Genomic DNA, 20,598 nt, shown 5'->3' with positions numbered 1-20,598 from the left:
GGTAAATGTAAAAATATATAATTATATGATACATATGTAATCTGATATGATACAATATAACAAGATAAAGCCACTGGGTCAGAGATATATTTCAGATAAGGCAGTCAGGGAAGGTCTTCATGAGAAAATGGCATTGAAACAGAGACCTGGAAAAAAGGAGGCTAGTTTTTGATCCAGTCTGGTCATTTTTAAACTATGGTCTGTGGAATCCCAGCAAGAGACTCAGTCCCCTGTTGCTGGTGACAGGAAGACTGGCTGGGTAGGACAACAGGTGCAGGACCATCTCCTGGTCAACCACAGCAGCTCAGCTTCCACCTGGTTTGGATTTGGGGGTTCAAAGTAAAATTAGACTTAAAAATATTTCATGATTTCAAAAAAAAGCTACAGAAAACCATTGATTATATCCAACTTCTTTCACAAATAGATAGTTCACAGATAAAGAAACTGAGACATGAAGAGAAGTAACTTGCTCAAGGGCTCACTTGGATGGTGATCAGCAGGACAATGAGAAGAGAAGCCAGATTCCCTGAGTTTGAATCTAGTCTACTTTCTATAACACTGCGCTGCTAGTTTTAACTCCCTCCATCATCCAGGACATTTTAAACAAATCTCTGGAAAGTACAGATAGAAGGTTTCATCTAACACACTGTCTCTCTCTTTCAAAAATTCATAGCCAAACTCCAGGTTTAGTAAGAGCAAACTCCTGGGATGCTATGGACTCCCCTTATATTCTATTAGCTTGTCCTCGTCTTTGCCTCCAATTATAGTTTATGTTTTTTTCTGATCTTAACCCATTACATCTTTTGTGACTATGTTGCTGTATGTACTTCTTATAAGTTACTTCCAATCCTTTGGGGAAATGTGTTTGTACATCAGTGAAAGGAGTGTTTACAATATGAGTCTGCCTGAATAAAAATTACTGAGAGATCCAGAAGCCTTCAAATAAATGAGATTCTAATGACCCTTCTGTACCATGATAGGCAATGAGGAAGAATTTCAGGAATCTTACCTGTCCAGTGGCCCTCAACTCATACAATTAGACATTCTCAGGCTCCTTTGAAGTTTGAAGACACTTCTCCTACCAGAACTGTGGCTGACATAGTTATAGCTGAGATCTGACCAAACTCCTCAGTGACTCTTACATTTCTAGTATAAGCTTCATTTAAGAAAAGCAGGCACAGTCAATTTATTCCTATCAGCCGTGTTAATTGTATTGCAACCAAAAGCCTCTGAATACCTATCTCTGTTTTCCAGAATAAACTGACAATAGTATTACATGTTGAACTATTCAAAGTTTATGCGTCTGTTTAAAAAAAATGTAAGCAGCTGGTTCACATTATTGTCCACAATAAGTTATAACAGGAAAACAGACAGATACATTTGGGGAATGGCAACTGGCTTCATAGTACAGATGGGCTTATAGATGACCCTTCCAATTTTTAATAAAATCCATAATTCATGTGTGAGCAAAAAAATGCAAAGAGGCCTAATGCACCCTTCTCACTTAGTACAAATCACTTTTATTTACTCAGGCAATACTTCATGGTCCAGTTAACTTCTTAATTAAAGACAGCAAGATGCTCATGTTCCATGCAAGTGGCATGGAAAATACTGTTTTGTGTGCAGTATGTTCACTTGGGAGTTGGAGCTGCTTTGCTTACTGAGAAGCCATCATAGCTTTCATTTTGTTTCTAAACTAACCAGAGACATGACTTTGCTCCTTGCAACTAATTTATCAATGGAACCTATTCAGACTGTGTGTGTGTCTGCCATCCCATGATAGTGTTTTTTTTTGTTTTGTTTTGTTTTTGTTTTTGTTTTTTTTCCTCCTCATAAACAGCACTCAGAATCCATATCTTCACACTTTCTCATCTTTATCTCCCTCCTTCCCCAGCTTAGGTTCTTTAGTGGTTAGAGGAACAAAAAGGAAGCACATTTTAGGAGACTCCGAGTAGAGAATGGCTGTAAAGGGCCATATTTCAGACTCTAGAAATTCTAAGACAACTACTATCTGCCATTGAACTTGCACACAATTTCAAAACCAAGAACAAAACTAGAGGAATCACATGTCCTGATTACAAATTACATTACAAAGTTATTGAAATCAAAGCAGTATGGTACTAACAAAAACAAGCAAAAAACAGATATATAGATAAACTGAACAGAATAGAAAGCCCAGAAATAAACCCACAGATACGATCAACTAATTTTCAACAAAATTACCAAAATATGTGATGGGTAAAACATAGTCTCTTCAATAAATGGTGCTGGGAAAACAGGATAGCCACACGCACAAAAATGAAATTGAATCCTTATTTTATACTATACACAAAAATCAACTCGAAATGGGTTAAAGGCTTAAGCATAAGACCAGAAACAGTAAAACTACTGGAGGAAAACATAGGGGCAAAGCTCTATGACACCGGTCTTTGAAATGAATTTTTTCTTATATGAGCCAAAAGCATAGGAATCAAAAGCAAAATCAAGCAAACAAGTAGGGCTATATTAAACTAAAAGTTTTCCATACAATTAAAAAAAATGAAAAGGCAATCTATGGAACGTGAGAACATATTTGCAAACTACCTTCCTGATAATGGATTAATAATAAAACTATATAAAGAACTCATGCAACTCAAGAGCATAAAACTAAATAACCCAAATTTAAAAATTGGCAAATAACCTGAATAAATATTTTTCCAAAGAAGGCATACAACTAACCAAGAGGTATATGAAAAGGTATTCAACAGCACTAATCATCAGCGAAATGCAAATCAAAACCACAATTGGTTATGACCTCACCCTTTTTAGAATGGCTGTTGTCAAAAAGATGAAAGATAACAAATGTTGGCAAGGATGTAGAGAAAAGAGGACCTTTATGTATTGTTGGTTGAAATGTAAATTGGTATAGCCATTATGGAAAACTGCAAGGACCTTTCCCCCAAAAAATTAAAATAGAACTACCATAGGATACAGTCATCCCACTTCTGGGTATATATCCAACAGAATGAAAATCATTATCTCAGAGAGGTATCTGCATCCCCATGTTCCCTGTAGCATTATTCACAATAGACAAGATATGAATTCAATCTAAGAGTCAACTGACAGATGAATGAGCAAATATGGTATATATACACGATGGAATACTGTTTAGCCTTAAAAGAGGAAATCTTGTCATTTTTAACAACATGGATGAACCCGGAGAACATTAAGCTAAGTGAAATCAGCCAGTCACAGAAAGGTAAATACTGCATAATCTCACTTTTATGTAGAATTTTAAAAAGTCAAACACAGAAACAATGAGTAGAAGGGTTGTTAGTGAGGGTGGGAGTGGGGTAGGTGAAATAAGATGTTCATCAAAGAGTACACATTTTCATTTATAACATGAATAAATTCTGGAGACCTAATATACAACATGGTGACTATAGTTAATAATCATGTATTATATACCTGAAATTTGTTAAGAAAGTAGACCTTAGGTACTCTCACCACATGCATGAAATAAGGTAGTTATGTGAGGTGATGAATATGTTAATTAGCTTGATTATGTTAGTCATTTCATGATGTATATTTAAACGTCATTAAGTTTGTACACCTTAAATATATACAATTTTTGCCTGTCAATTATACTTCAATAAAGCAGTAGGGGAACCCCCAAGCGACAGCACTAGGAGAAATTGGGTCACAAGAGAGAGAAACAAGAAGTAAGGAATGTTAAACTAGGAGTGAATATTAATCCTATGAAATCAACCTAGTTTCTTAACTCCTGTATGATGATGATATATATCCATAGATTCTTGGAAACTGCCACTTTAAGTGAAATAACATGCAACAAAAGCATTTTTTTTCTCACCAATGTTATAACAAAATGACTCTGCACAAAACAATGTCTCCCAAGGACCTAATATATGCTGTTCTACTTAAAGTTGCAGTTTCTAAGAATCTACTGAGGACATCAAGTAAAAAGGTATTGTACATTCACAACTCCATAAACCAGGGACTGCACCTGCAAGGTACTTCAGAGGTCTGTAGTATAAATGAGTTAAGCAACTGGGTGTGACACAGTAGTGACTGGTGAGACTGTGCCAAACTGAAGAACAAATGTCTCATATAAAGTATGAAGTTTACAAAATGTAAGGCTGCCCCCGAACTCTACCCTGTAAGAATATCAAACCACTCTACCATATTTTTGCTCCTTCATAAAAATCAGAAAATGTAGATTTTTTAAAAATGTGAAATTCTCAGATTTTTAAATAGTAGAAGCACACATATTAATAGTAAAAGAAACATAATGTGTGAGGCAAATAGACTACATCTGTGACCTGGATTCAGTTTATAACTTCTGTCATAACCTCACTTAATACTGTCTAAGGCAGGTCACTAAAATTATTTCACTTAACTCTTATGAGAAATATATCATCCCAGTGATTAGATCATCTGTAATTAAGCTCAGTTCTGTTGCATTATCCACTGTTGTTTCCAGTTTCCTTCTCATAGTGCTTGTGAATCTTCTCATGAGTTCAAACATACATTTCAGTCAAAGTCATTCCTCATGACAGGTAAATTGCCATGTGTAACCACTTATCACACTAAACATGGTATCATGAAAAAATTACCACTTAACAATCAGGTTGGTCACAGGGAAGAATACTGCCATTCTGGATTTTAGTTCTAAATTTAGCTGGGTATAATTTGGTAAATCCTGCTTTCTTTCTGAGCCTTAGTGCCCCAACCAGTAAATGAAGTAACTGGTCTAATTAAATTATTAGGTGCTTTTTAACGTTCAGCCTAGATATATCTTGGTAATTAGGGATGATGGCATAAATCTCAATTGACATCATGTTAAAATCAAAATGGATTTTTAAAAATCTCACTCTTCATTAAATAAAGAAATGATTGATCCAAAAATAACAATTCATTTTGAGGATGACTGACTTAGGGTTTCAAAAAGTATACAGATATTTCTCAAATTTGATAAATACTGACACATTTGGATACCGTCATGCCCCATTCTATATGTAGAATTTAGACTTTAATAAGAACCAACATTTACACAGGCTTTTGTATGGCACTGATGTGTGTGTGTGTAGGCGGGGGATAGGGCTGTCTTTTTTTTAAGTTCTGGGGTACATGTACAGGATGTACAAGTTTGTTACATAGGTAAATGTGTGCCATGGTTGTTGGCTGTACCTATCAACCCATCACCTAGGTTTAAAGCCAAGCATGCATTAACTATTTTTCCTGATGCTCCCCCTCCAACTCCCCACCAACAGGCCCGGGTTTGTGTTGTTCCCCTCCCTGTGTCCGTGTGTTCTCATTGTTCAGCTCCCACTTTTAAGTGAGAACATGCGGTGTTTGATTTTCTGTTCCTGTGTTAGTTTGCTGAGGATAATTGCTTCCAGCTCCATCTATGGCCCTGCAAAGGACATGATCTCATTCCTTTTCATGGCTGCATAGTATTTCATGGTGTATATGTACCACATTTTCTTTTTTGTATCTTTTTTACTATTATACTTTAAGTTCTAGGGTACATGTGCACAATGTGCAGATTTGTTACATAGGTATACATGTGCCATGTTGCTGCACCCATCACTCATCATTTACATTAGGTATTTCTCCTAATGCTATCCCACCCCCAGCCCCCCACCCCCGACAGGCCCCGGTGTGTGATGTTCCCTGCTCTGTATCCAAGTGTTCTCACTGTTCATTTCCCACCTATGAGTGAGAACATGTGATGTTTGGTTTTCTGTCCTTGTGATAATTTGCTGAGAATGATGGTTTCCAGCTTCGTCTATGTCCCTGCAAAGGACATGAACTCATCCATTTTTATGACTACATAGTCTTCCATGGTGTATATGTGCCACATTTTCTTAATCCAGTCTATCATTGATGGACATTTGGGTTGATTCCAAGTCTTTGCTATTGTGAATAGTGCTGCAATAAACATACGTGAGGTACCACATTTTCTTTATCCAGTCTATCACTGATGGGCATTTGGGTTGATTCCATGTCTTTGCTATTGCAAATAGTGCTGCAATGAACATACACAAGTATGTATCTTTATAATAGAATCATCTATATTCCTTTGGGTATATACCCAGTAATGGGATTGCTGGGACAAATGATATTTTTAGTTCCAGGTCTTTGAGGAATCACCACACTGTCTTTCACAATGGTTAAACTAATTTATATTCCCACCAACAATGTAAAAGCATTCCTATTTCTCCACAGCCTCACTAGCATCTGTGGTTTCTTGACTTTTAGTAATAGCCATTTTGACTGACATGAGGTGGTATCTCATTGTGGATTTGATTTGTATTTATCTAATGATCAGTGATACTGAGCTTTTTTAAAAACTTTTGTTGGTGATGTGTATGCCTTCTTTTGAGAACTGTCTGTTCATTTCCGTTGCCCACTTTATAATGCAGTTGTTTTTTTCTTGTAAATTTGTTTAAGTTCCTTGTCGACTCTGAATATTAGACCTTTCTCAGAAGGATAGATTGCAAAAATTTTCTCCCATTCAGTAGGTTGTCTGTTTGCTGTGATGATAGTTTCTTTTGCTGTGCAGAAGCTCTTTAGTTTAACTAGATCCATTGGTCAATTTTTGCTTTTGTTGCAGTTACTGTTGGCATTTTCATTATGAAATATTTGCCCATGCCTATGTCCTGAATGGTACTGCCTAGATTTTCTTCCAGAGTTTTTGTGATTTGGGGTTTTACATTTAAGTCTTTAATCCACCTTGAGTTGATTCATGTATATGGTGTAAGGAAGGGGTCCAGTTTCAATTTTCTGCGTATGGCTAGCCAGTTCTCCCAGCATCATTTCTTAAATAGGGAATACTTTCCCCATTGCTTGTCTTTGTCAGGTTTGTTGAAGATCAGATGGTTGTAGATGTGTGGTCTTAATTCTTTTTTTTTTTTTTTTGAGAGAGTCTTACTCTGTTGCCCAGACTGGAGTGCACTGGCACAATCTTTGCTCACTGCAAGCTCCACCACCCGGGTTCGTGCCATTCTCCTTCCTCAGCCTCCCAAGTAGCTGGGACTACTGGCACATGCCACCAAGCCTGGCTAATTTTTGTATTTGTAGTAGAGGTGGGGTTTCGCCATGTTGGCCAGGATGGTCTTGAACTCCTGACCTCAGGTGATCCATGCACCTCGGCCTCGCAAAGTGCTAGGATTACAGGCGAGAGCCACCTCATCCAGCCCATTATTACCCACCTTCTGAAGCCTGCTTAGTCAGTTCATTCATCTCAGCCTCAGCCCAGTCCTATACCCTTACTGGAAAGGTGCTGCAATCATTTGGAGGAGATGAGGCACTCTGGCTTTTTGAGTTTTCAGTTTTTTACATTGATTCTTCCTCATCTTTGTGAGCTTATCTACCTTTGGTCTTTGAGGTTGCTGACCTTTGGATAGGGTTTTGTGGGTATTTTTTTTGTTGATATTGTTGTTGCTGCTTTCTGTTTGCTTTTAACAGTCAGGCCCCTCTTCTGTACAGCTGCTGCAGTTTGCTGGGGTCCACTCCAGACCCTATTCTCCTGGGTCCCTCCTGCACCTGGAGGTGTCACCAGTGGAGTCCACAGAACAGCAAAGATGGCTGCCTGCTCCTTCCTCTGGGAACTCTGTCCCAGAGGCGTAGTGACCTGATGCTGGCTGAAATGCTCCAGCATAAAATATCTGGCAACCCCTATTGCGGGGTTGGTGAAGGGGGGGGCCTCACCTAGTCAGGAGGCATGGGATCAGCCACTCGCTTAATGAAGCACTCTGGCTGCCCCTTGGCAGAGTGGGTGTTCTGTGCTCAGGGGAATTCCCTTGTCTGGACTGCCTGGCCTCCTCAGAGCCAGTAGACTAACTCTACTGAGCCTGGAGACCATAGCCGCTTCTCCCCCTGGGGGTCCATCCCAGGTCAATTAGAGTTCTGTCTGTAAATCTTTGGCTGCAGTTGCTGAAATTCCCTCAGGGAGGCCCTGCCTGGTGAGGAGGGATGGATCCAGGTCCCACCTACAGAAACAGTCTGGCCACAACCTGCTACAGCTGCTGCATTGCACTGTGGGGAATTCTTTCACATCCAAACCACCTAGTCTCCAGGGCACCAGCAGGGGAAAACGACTGGGGCACAGTGATGGCAGCCACCCCTCCCCTCTGGAACTTGGTCATCTCTGGCAGCCTCCGGCATGCTGCTGCTGGCCACAACTGGTGCAGCTGCTGAGAGTCTGCACAGCTGTGCTCTTGGGTCCCAAGACCCTGGTGGCGTGGGCTCACAAGGGTATCTCCTGATCCATGGGTTACACAGATATGTGGGAAAAGCTTGGTTTCCCGGGCTGGGCAGCACAATCGCTCACCGCTCCTTTGGCTGGGGGTGGGAACTCCCGATTGCACATGCGGCTCCCGGGTGGGCCGTCACTCCACCCTGCTTATCCTCACTCTCTGTGGGTCACACCAACACCTAGTCAGTCCCAGTGAGAGAGCCTGGATACCTCAGCTGAAGATGCAGGATTCACACGCCATCTTCATTCTTTTCGGTGAGAGCGGCCAACCGCAACTACTTCTAATCAACCATCTTGGCCCCTCCATGTGTGTTTTAATCTTTAAATATTTTATTTTGCTTTTGTTATGTTATAAAATGAGTGAAAATGTCATTACTGAATCAGAGTGCATAAACATTTTTAAGGTACTTGAAATATATCATCAAGCTTTTTTTTTTTTTTCCCCAGAAAGACTGGGCCAAGAATGCTAGACCCAGCAAAAATGTTTAAGAAGAATGAGAGAAAAGTAAAATTTTAGAAGAAGGTAACTCAACAAAGGAAAATTTTAAAACTAAAAGCTACTGAATATAAAATGGGTTTTCTTTGAGAGTAGTAAGTCTGTCATTAAGAAGATATTCAAGCAGAGGTTGCAAGACCATTTGGTTCAGAGGAAATCCAAACATCAGGTGAAATTTGGACTGTATGATGATGTGAAAATCATCATCATTATCATCATTGTCAGAAGGGGATGAAGGTAGCGGCTACCATTTCTGGACACTCACTTTACGTCAAGTTCTGTATTAACAGTTAACAAACATTATCTTGCTTATTTACAACCAAGTGTTAATATCTCAGCTGTGCAGGTAAGAAAACAAGCATTTGCAAGGTTAACAATTGTTCGAAGATTATTCACTGAGCAAATGGCAGCATTAGTTGCCACCCAAGTCCAACAAGACAGCACATGCTCAAATCCATGTTGTTATACTGCCTCTTGGTATAAGCAACTTCTAAAATCCTTATTTATATATGACTTTATAATTCTATGTGCTGGTTTTCATACATGAGAATATCTTAAGATAGGCATAGCCAAGATTTTTTACTGGATATTTTAAAAAACATATATTTACATGATAATTTTTTACATAACAATATTTACATAATAATTTTCCACTTTATTCTCCTAATGTAAATTAGTTTTTCTGATCCATTCAAATTTTCTTTCCACCCTCTCCTCTCCTGAACTTCTAAATTCAATACAGCAATGGGCTAGGAGCCCTATACCCACTCTCAAATTCATGATACGACTTTCCTATTGCTGTAGGTGTGGAACAATAATAGGTGCTTAATAAATGCTATTTTCCTTTCCTTTGCTAGTTCACATTAAGTTATGCAAAAGCATCATCTAATCCTATTGCCATAAGATGCGAGGTAAAAAGCCTCTTTGAAGTAGTGATATACAACTTTGTCTAAGAATGAATGAATACTAAGGAGACCTTTACTCACAAAGTAGTAATAAAGGTTTCCTTAGTACCCATTAATTCGTTCTATCCACTAGTAGTTCCTGTCAAAAACTTGCAGTTATACTTAGCAATCAAAAAGATATCCAATCACATTAAAATAGCATTCAAATATAGAGTTGTATAGCATTAAATCCCTTAACTTCACAAACTTCTGTGCTAATGCATTCAAGTGGTATTTCTAAGATATGTTGTCTTTGGATGTCATGATTGAATACTTAATTTAGCATGTGCCCTTCTCAATCTATTTTCTGGACAGCATGATACTTTACCACTTAGAAGCTGTACATCCATGTGGCTGAAAGTTAGAATGTCCTAAGGCTTTCATTCAACTCCCAGATGGAAATCTTTATAAAGATGAACATTTCTCATTAATTTATCTTCCTAAGTGATTGCTATCACACTAATCAATTTGTAGTGACTTTACTAGGGTTGCAACCTTCAGTAATGAAATCAGATACAATGCTGAACACTGTGTGAATTGCTTAACTAATCTCAGCTCCTCTCAGATCAGCGAAACATAAAACCACAATAAAGTCAAGTGTTGCTTCATTAGTTGTCCACACTTTGAGTAGTTGACTAATCTTGTTCAACTGGACACTGATCTCTTTTCAATAGGAAAAGCAGAAGGTGATACCCCATAAAATGGAGGCAGCTGTGATATACATAGAAATGACACTGCAGATAATTATGCAGATGAGAGTCTCCCAGGGGTAGTCTACAGACAATAGTCAGATACATCAGAAAACAATCAGTAAGCTGAAGATAACAAAGGAGTGAATGGAAAGGTGCTAAAAACTACATGTGAGGTTCATGAGCATCATGTGAGGTTAGGACTCAGTAAACATGGCAGATCCGATTGGTTGCCTGCTAACCACTCATTCCTCCCACCTTCCTTAATACCAGAACCTCAGTTTCTTTCAGCTTGCAATAACCTTTGTGCTTAAGGAGAAACAAGCCCTGTGGACTAAATTATCATATTAGAAATCTTTTTCTTTCACCTTTTCATGCCAACATACTTGATTTCAGTTTTTGTGGACATATCAAAGAAATACTAATTCTTCCTTCGTGCCATGCCTAATATGTTATTCTGTATTCCGTTCTCTGTGCTTTGATGTTATCCAGAAGGGAAATATTAAATGTTTATGAAGCAGACCACTTCTAATATCTCTCCCCAGAAAATCAAGACATAGCCCCATTGCAGGCAAAAACAAACAAACAAACAAAAAAATCATATTCTTAAGTTAGACATTAAATAGATGGTTTTAAAAAAGGTCTTTATGGCCGGGCGCGGTGGCTCAAGCCTGTAATCCCAGCACTTTGGGAGGCCGAGACGGGCGGATCACGAGGTCAGGAGATCGAGACCATCCTGGCTAACACAGTGAAACCCCGTCTCTACTAAAAATACAAAAACATAGCCGGGCGAGGTGGCAGGCACCTGTAGTCCCAGCTACTCGGGAGGCTGAGGCAGGAGAATGGCGTGAACCCGGGAGGCGGAGCTTGCAGTGAGCTGAGATCCGGCCACTGCACTCCAGCCTGGGTGACAGAGCGAGACTCCGTCTCAAAAAAAAAAAAAAAAAAAAAAAAAAAAGGTCTTTATAAACTGACAACTTATTATTAACATTATTTAGATACTCTTACTATATGATTCCATTTATATAAAGTTCTAGGAAATGAACATGGGTGGGGAAGTCGGAGGGATGCAACAGGATGGGGGGATTAAAATGGAGCAAGGAGAAATTCTCAGGGGTGATGGATACATTCGTTATCTTGGTTGTGGTGGTTTCATGTGAACAGACATATTTTAGAATTTATCAGATTGTAACTTATCAGAAGTGTACTTCAGGAAAGCTGTTAAAATTTTAAATGTAAGATATACAAAATAAACAATATAGGCATCATTACTTGATGAGGATACATTATGAGAAACATGTCATTAGGTGATTTTGCCATTGTGTGAACATCATAGAGTGTCCTTACACAAACCTAGATGGTGTACTCTACTACACACCTAGGCTGTATGGCATAGCCTATTCCTCCTAGGCTACAAACCTGTATGGCATGTTCCTGCACTGAATATTGTAGGCAATTGGAACACAGAGGGAAGTATCTATCTAAACATAGAAAAAGTACAGTAAAAATACAAATCATGTTATGGTGTTATAATCTTATGAGACCATCATTGCATCAGTACAGAATAGTATTCAAGGTATGGTTTCGTTAAAAAATACATATGCATGGAAAATGTTTGATACAACAGTCAATTTTTTTTTTTTTTTTTTTTTTTTTTTTTCCGAGACAGAGTCTCATTCTGTCACCCAGGCTAGAGTGCAGTGGAGGGATCTCAGCTCACTGCAACCTCCACCTCCTGGGTTCAAGTGATTCTCTTGCCTCAGTCTCCGGAGTAGCTGAGATTAGAGCCGCCCACCTCCGTACCTGGCTAATTTTTGTATTTTTAGTAGAAATGGGTTTCACCATCTTGGTCAGGTTGGTCTCAAACTCATGACCTCTTGATCCACCTGCCTCTGCTTTCCAAAGTGTTGGGATTACAGGTGTGAGCCACCGCACCCGGCCAAAACAGTAAATTGTTGAGAGTGCTTGCCTCTGCAGAATAGATTTCAGAGACACTTTCATTTTCAGTGATTCACTGGTTCAGTTTCTCAAACATCTACTGGGCATATACTGTGTGCTAGGTACAGCAAGAGATCTGAGGAATGTAGTGGGGCCAATCCAGCCAATCTCCTGCTCTTCCAAACATATAAACATGATGAGAATGTGAAAGAATGACAGTTATAAGGAATAAAAACCAATGTGCTATTTATATACGGCTACTGTGCTAAATGGACTGACTGGGTGAAGGAAATCTTTCTAAACAGGCGACATCTGAGCTGGCACAAAGATGACCAGAGGAGCCCTCAATGAAAACGTCTAATGATACATTTTATAGGCCTTAGTGAGGACTTTAGATTTTATTCCAGATGCAGCAGGAAATCAATGGGAAATCCTTTGCGAAGAGGTGGAGCGATTTGACATTTTGAAGACTACTTTGGCAACAATTTGTATAATGAGGCTAAAAGCGTAAGGCAGCAGGCAGTGAAGAGACTGTTGCAATAGTGCAAGTGAGAATGGATGGTGGCTTGGCCTAAGGTGTGGTGTGTGATGCAGAAGGGCGAGTGAATTTGGGCACAGGTTTCAGGTAGAGCTCACATGACTTATGGATTTTATTATGTTTGCATATCTGTGTGTCTTCTTTCCTTCCGTTAGAAGATATTTCTTTTGTTATTAGAAACATACAAGGCTATAAAACTTCACTATTTTTGAAAAAAGTTATTAAAAACAATGGAAAATAGTGAATTTGAGGGCTTTTTATTTTCTTTAAACAGTGATTTGAAAGCACTGCATATAGCTCATATATTTCAGTATTAAAGTAAGTAATTAAATGTAAAAGTAAGTAATTATTACTTTTTAAACTTACAAGCAGGTGTATCTCTCCGTTGAGATCGGTTGTCTGTCAATTTCCAGAGAGGCTGGCTAACACATTTGCTAGACATGCAATTTCTGCATACAGACCCAACAGATGCACCCAGTACCCTGTTTTCAAGTCTTCTAAAACACATTTCCTAATATCTTGACATGACTAATTCTTTACCAAGGAAACTTATTTCAGAATGCTTTACTCAACACATATCAGCTGTTCTTCTTATGTTTTAAAATCTACCTTTTACCACTTCCAGTCTAATAACAGCATTTATATATTTATGGAATTATTCCTAATATAGATTAGAAGGGTTGGTGAATGACAGCCTGTGGCCTATTTTTGTATGACTCCCAAACTAAGAATGCTGTTTAAGTTTTGAGAGCTGTAAAAAAGAAAAAAAAAAGTTTAAAATAAAACTAAAATATTTACTTTCTGGCCCTTTACAGAAAACGTACGCCAACATCCATTGAGAGAAATGACCAAACTAAACTAGTGAGTTAAACAAGTTTAATACAGGTAAGACTATTTGTCTAAAGTTCAACTAGAAACAGGTCTATGACAACTAACCAAATTGCCAGGTTGGGAAAACAAGGTATAAATTAAGAGCAATGCATAGAACAGGTATTTCTTAAATGCTTAAAACTGTCTCTATTCTGTCCAAGGCAGAATTATCATCTGACTCTCCACGTTACAGGGTCACCTCATTACTCCTTCTAGGGTATAGGTTTCTCAATGACAGTAAATATGTTCACAATACTCTGTGTACTTTAAGTACCCAAGACAATGTACTATAGGTTCCGGTTACATTTTATAAATAATCATTGGATGGCCAAATTCATTTGCTATTTTGGATGGTTTTAACATCCTGACTCCCTCTCTTTTACTAAGCACACAAGAAAGTAAATCTATTTGAAATTTAGTAGTGGCACTAGTTTAATACAATTCAAGACTTTGGATAACATTCAGATAAAATTAGCCACTGCACCAAGTTGCTGAATTTCCATAATTATGCTAATCAATGCACACAATGCAGGTAATGCTTTGGGGGAACTTTCACGTTATGCTCGCAGGTGAAGGGGGATCAATCCGAGGCAGAGCAAATGCATTAATAATCCTTTTCAGCAGCAAATTCTATCACCCCACTAAAAAACAAAAATAAAAACTAAACAAACGAAACCAACCAACCGAAAAACAAAACCACTAAAAGAACCCCACACAATTTGGAATAACAGTGGTTAATAAAGGTAAGGTATATATGTAGGAATCACTGCTACAGCAACAAGAAAGAAAAGAAGGAATGAAAGAAAAGGCTTATGTAGGAAATAATGGTTAACAGAGAAGGCTTGAAATCTCTGTCCTGCTACAAGTATGAAGCTTTTGACATGAAACTTCTCCAAGCCTCAGTTGTTTAATCTACAAAATAGAGGCAGCAATAGTCCCCACCTCAGTGGACAAATCTGCGAACTAAATTAGATAATGAGACTGCATGCAAAACAGCAATATGCCTAGAACAGGGTACACACTCTGTTGTGATTATTTAAATATCATTTCAGAATGTAGCTGTTGATATTGAATTATTATTATTATTATTATTATTATTATTATTATTATTAAGATGGAGCCTTGCTCTGTTGCCCCGGCTGGAGTGCAGTGGCGTGATCTCGGCTCACTGCAGCCTGCACCTCCTGGGTTCAAGCAATTCTCCTTCCTCAGCCTCCCCAGTAGCTGAGACTACAGATGCTCACCACTATACTTGGCAAATTTTTGTATTTTTAGTAAAGACGACGTTTCACTATGTTGTCCAGGCTGGTCTCAAATTCCTATCTCAGGTGATCTGCCCACTTTGGCCTCCCAAAGTGCTGGAATTACAGGTGTGAGCCACTGCACTCAGCCTGATATTGAATTGATCCTAACCAACACCGGCTACATAGTGTAAAGTCGTAATGAAAAACAAAATTCTAATTCTTTAGTTCTGTGTTTCTAAAAATGGCTTTGAAGCACTTGATGAATAAAATAAACAGCAATATTATCATGCATTTGTATACTATTTATGGCTTTTCCACATTTGCTGTCTTGCCTTATTTGCGACACAATCTATAAAGTTGGGTAGCATGGGGTTGTTACCTTCTATTCACCAGGAGTGGAAAGAGGCTCAGAGAGGTCATCTCACTAGCTTACATTACCACTGCTGTGATGATACTCAAAGATTCAGAAGTGAAAGCGAATTCATCTTACTACCAGCGTTACTCCCCATCCCAGTCCTCTGTACCCAGCTGATAGCACGGTCAATTCCTCTAGATTCAGATTCTAGAACAACAATAACACCTTCTTCTCTCAGCAGAAACTTACTGGTCGGGACTGGATTTCTTTGGCGTAGAGAGGTTGTAAGAATTCGGAGTCTCCTTCTAGCTTTAGACCTTTTTCTGTGATCCTCAGGTTTCCCATTCCATCCTGAAATAGAACACAGAGATAACAAGGAAGATACGATTAGCCAAAATTTCAAAACACCTCAGGCTGTCAAAAATGGAAAGTTATTGCCTATTTTTTTTTGAAGGCATGGAATGAGGACGAGTATTCAAAGAACATGTAAAATATTAGGAGGTATTGTTCAATGCAGTTATGCATATTATCTTTTTCACTCTTTCTGAGAAAATTCTATTCCAAGCAATTTGAATGCCCTCTAGTCATCCACATATACAGATTGGGGCAGGGGGCAATTTTGCTAGGCAGCACAGAAAGAATGGAGGGAGAAGGTAAGTAGGAGGAGAGAAAAGGATAATACTCCAGGAAAAGTAAAAGATCCTATTTCCAAAACTCTACAGATATTTCAAGCTGGCAGCTTGTTGGTTAAATCCAGACTTTGGACATGTGTGTTTGAGTCACAAACATTTAAAGAGTCAAGTTAGTTGCTAATATTTTTTAAAAATATTTTGTTATGGAAATAATGAATGCAAAAGTAGAAAGAACAGATAGCAAACACATATGTACCTATCACTCATCTTCAACAATTATCAATTTATGGCTATTATTATCTATTATGGCCACCTACGCTCCCCTTCTTTGTTTAAATATAACCATAATCCCATTACCACACACATACTTGAGAAGTAACAATCATTCCTTAATATCAAACACCCAGTGTCAATGTTCAAATTTCACTAATACTTTTTTTCTCTATAATTTGCTTTTTTGAATTAAGTTCCCTACAGCAATTGTTTGCTACATAAAATACTAGATCAGTTCCTAAAATTTCCAGTCATTTTCTCTCTCATACATCCACACATATACAAATATATACACATATACTTTATTTGATAAATGTCATTTTAAAAATAGAATTACCCAGAGTTCAGATTTTGCTGAACATTCCCATACTTTCATATAATGTGTTCCTCTATTCGTTATGTTTCCTATAAATTGGTAGTTACATCAAGAAGCTTAATCAGACTCAGGTGCAATTTTCTAGAAAGAATATATCCTAGGAAATGGGGTATATTAGTTTTCTATTGTTACACTAACAAATAATACAACTTGGTGGCTTAAAACAACACAGATTTATTATCTTACAGTTCTGTGTGTTAGCAGTCTGACCAGGACACAATGGGCTAAAATCAAGGGGTCAGAAGGGCTATGTCCGTTTCCGGAGGCTCTAAAGGGAGAATCAATTTCCTTGCACTTTCTGGCTCCTGGGTTCATGGCCTCACTTCTATCTCCAAAGTCAGCAGTGGCTGATTTGAGTTTTTCTCACATAAAATCACTCTGACACTGAATCTTCTGCATCCTTCTTCCATTCTCAAGGACCCTTGTGATTTCACTGGGCACATCTGGATAACCCAGGATAATCTCCCCATTTTAAGATCACCTGATCAGTAACTGTAATTCTATCTGCAATCTCAATTCCCCTTTTCCATGTAATGTAATACATTCATGGGTTCTGAGATTATACATGAACATCTTTGAGGTGGAGTGAGGGACATTTTTTACTTAATTCATGGGATATTATTCTATCAGTAGGCACATAACATTTTTTGCCATGAAGTTATCAGCCAACGTAGTCTTTGCCTAGAGGACCGACGATTTCACTAGAGGTTTCAAACTGGTTATATCACAATTCTATTATTCTTTTGAGACGGAGTCTCGCTCTGTCTCCCGGGCTGGAGTACAGTGGCCGGATCTCAGCTCACTGCAAGCTCTGCCTCCCGGGTTCCCGCCATTCTCCTGCCTCAGCCTCCGGAGTAGCTGGGACTACAGGCGCCGCCACCACGCCCGGCTAGTTTTTTTGTATTTTTTAGTAGAGACGGGGTTTCACCGTGTTAGCCAGGATGGTCTCTATCTCCTGACCTCGTGATCCGCCCGTCTCGGCCTCCCAAAGTGCTGGGATTACAGGCTTGAGCCACCGCGCCCGGCCAATTCTATTATTCTTAATTTACTTTCATCTCATCAACTATCTGCTAACTCTAAATTATAGTTGACAGAGGAATTGACAGAGCTGGATTTTCCCTCCTTTATTGTTGATCTTTAAAATACTGAATTGGCTATCTAACATCTTCCACCTAGTATCTTCCAAACCAATGAGTATTCTACTTTTTAACTATGACTATAAACATTTTCACTTGTTTCATTATAGCCCAATTATTATTATTATAATTTTCTAATTTCCCTAGTTCAGTAAAGGAGTTTTTTCCAGTTGACTGCTGCACCCTTTTAATACAACCACGTAGTCTTTGATGGACGTCTCTCTTCTATGTGAGATGTTACAGGGTAATCCTACAGTCCTTCCTCATGACTGTAATCAGCCATTTTTAATAAGAAGCCCTGGTTCATTTCAGTGAGAACTGGTATTTAGAAACCACAACTGGGACCTTTGGATACTGATTGTTACTGGGTGAGCCTTTGTTTCTGCGGAAAGAGCTGGAAAATAAGGTGTGTGTGTGTTGTGTGTTTACTAAAAATAATATGATTTAACATGAAACTTCAACTCAAATTCAGGACTTGAAGATTTCCATTTTATCTCATGGATTTTATCATGTTACTACCTTTCTTTCATACCAAAAATCCCTTTTCTGAATAATACCAACACGATTATTCATTTAACTCACAACACACACAGAATAGTTTCAGAACACCAACGTCACTACTGCACTAACATTATGGTTAATAAAAAAACAATGTAGAATTTGTCAGTTTTTAAAAACCTTTAAAGTATATCCTACTAGGAAAATATAGTCAAACCGTGGAATTTCAAAGTCACTTGAAATAATTCCTTTCTGTGGGGTTATTCTGTTAACACAATACCCAGTGAGATTTGTTTCATTTTTTTCTTCTCATTTTTTCATGACAGCTTTTTTAAAGTCCAATTTTGTTTTATGTAAACTATGTATGTGGCACCAAAGTTAAATCTACAAAATAACAAATATTCAAATAAGTCAAATTTCTATTTTCATCCCTCCACCGTGTTTTTTCTCCTCCCAGGAATGTGTGTGTGTGTGTGTATGAGCATGCATGTGTGTGTTTGGTGTATATACACACACACTATGAACATGCTTTGTTATTTCTTATGTGTTCCTCTATTTTCTAATAACATTTGAAAAGCAAAATATATGAATGAAAAATCCAGGTTTCTAGTTTCTCCAGTTAAACAGGAATGGCCATGCTGGGCCTGCTCTCCCATTGCCAGAGTCCGCTGAGGTGAGCAGCAGCCGCCCCTGCCTAGACACACCATACGGTCTCTAGTTTGCACAGTCTCCACCCAACCTACCTCACTATGTTATCTATGTTATTTCAGCCTCCTGAAGCTTCTTCTGTCTGCCATTGCCATTGTGCTGTATATCTCAACACGTTCAGTATGGATGCCACACAGGGAGTTGGATGACCAAGTGGAAAATGGGTACTTTTCCCCATTCTGTTTTCATAAATGTGCTTCAGCCTGTGGATCAGAACAGATCCTGCAGGTCAAAATTGTTCCTCCATGGATAGCGTGCCATCTGTATATTTCTATTCTGGCACTCATGGAGACAGTTCTGCCAAGAGAACCCAACTGGGCAATCAAACCCAGTGTGAGAGGCAACAGGCTGGGGGACATGGCATGTGTCTCACCCGTAGCAGGTGGAACCTGCAACAAAGGGAAAGATGACAATACGGATGTCCAAAGGCACCTCCAACCCTCCCAAAAGAGACAGACAGATTAGCTTGTGTTTGGGATTGTTAGTCCTCATTTCTGATAGCTGGAGAGGCAAACCTTTTCACAGAAACACATACTAAACCTGACTTCTATAAACTGACTATGCTGCTTCATCTGTCTGCATGTTATGTTGACATTTTTCCCCACTGAGGTCAGAAGACATTGATATGTTTACACGCATATGATTACATGCATGATACAATTACAAAACAAACAAGAACTCCTAAATATTCTTAAACAAAAGATTACATTTGGGGTACTACAGCAAGTCTATTCCGAACAACTTCTTTTCTTACACTACATACGTATAGCCCCTTTCCTCCCCCATTTATTGATGACTGACTTACTATACTCTGTGCTTTTCACGATTTACCTCAGTTCCTTCATTGTTACCGAAAATTATTATGTTAGTTCTTGGATTTCATCCTAAGGAAATAACTGTGTAAATGTGAAAGTATTTAGCTTTAGAGTTGTTCATCACCATGTCACTTAACAAGAGAAAGAAAAAAAACTATCGAAAGTCGCATGTTAAAATAATTGAACATACTATAAGGGAAAATGACGTAGTTCTTGCAGAGGAATATGTAAGAGTGCAGGTAAATATTCATGATGCATTATTGACTGAAGCAATCAGTTGAGGAAATATATATATATGTGTATATATATATATATATAGAGAGAGAGAGAGAGACCACTTAAAAATAACTGTTTAATATATATACACATTGATACATATATACACATATACTCATGTGGGTATAACAAAAAATTCTCAAGGAAATTTTATTGGAGAAAAATTCTAGGGGAAAATATACTCGAATGTTGATATTTAATATCTTTGTATGTCTGAGTTATGAGTGCTTTCTACTTTCCTCTTTTTGCTTATCTGTACTCTCTCTCTCTCTCTCTCTTTCTCTCTTTCTCTCTTTCTTTCTTTCTTTTGAGACAGAGTTTTTTTGCTCTTGTCGCCCAGGCTGGAGTGCAATGGCATGATCTCAGCTCACTGCAACCTCCACCTTCCAGGTTCAAGAGATTCTCTTACCTCAGTCTCCTGAGTAGCTGAGATCACAGATGCAGGCCACCATGCCTGGCTAATTTTTGCATTTTTAGTAGTGACGGGGTTTCACCATGTTGGCCAGGCTGGTCTCAAACTCATGACCTCAGGTGATCCGTCCGCCTCAGC

The 20,598-nt window shown here is 38.5% G+C and overlaps 1 protein-coding gene across 3 annotated transcripts in view; it reads right to left on the bottom strand.

Moving 5' to 3' along the window:
- Nucleotides 1-20,598, bottom strand: part of SGCD (sarcoglycan delta) — a 625,408-nt gene that overhangs the window by 214,978 nt on the left and 389,832 nt on the right. For all 3 annotated transcript variants that reach the window (XM_065547000.2, XM_005558374.5, XM_015452192.4), the window contains one exon: nt 15,584-15,685. In XM_065547000.2, the coding sequence (XP_065403072.1) occupies nt 15,584-15,685 (102 nt within the window). The remainder of the gene's footprint in view (nt 1-15,583; nt 15,686-20,598) is intronic.

The sequence above is a fragment of the Macaca fascicularis genome, chromosome 6 (assembly GCF_037993035.2).
Source record: "Macaca fascicularis isolate 582-1 chromosome 6, T2T-MFA8v1.1".
In the NCBI taxonomy this organism is placed as follows: domain Eukaryota; kingdom Metazoa; phylum Chordata; class Mammalia; order Primates; family Cercopithecidae; genus Macaca; species Macaca fascicularis.
This window is presented reverse-complemented; position numbering and strand designations above follow the sequence as displayed.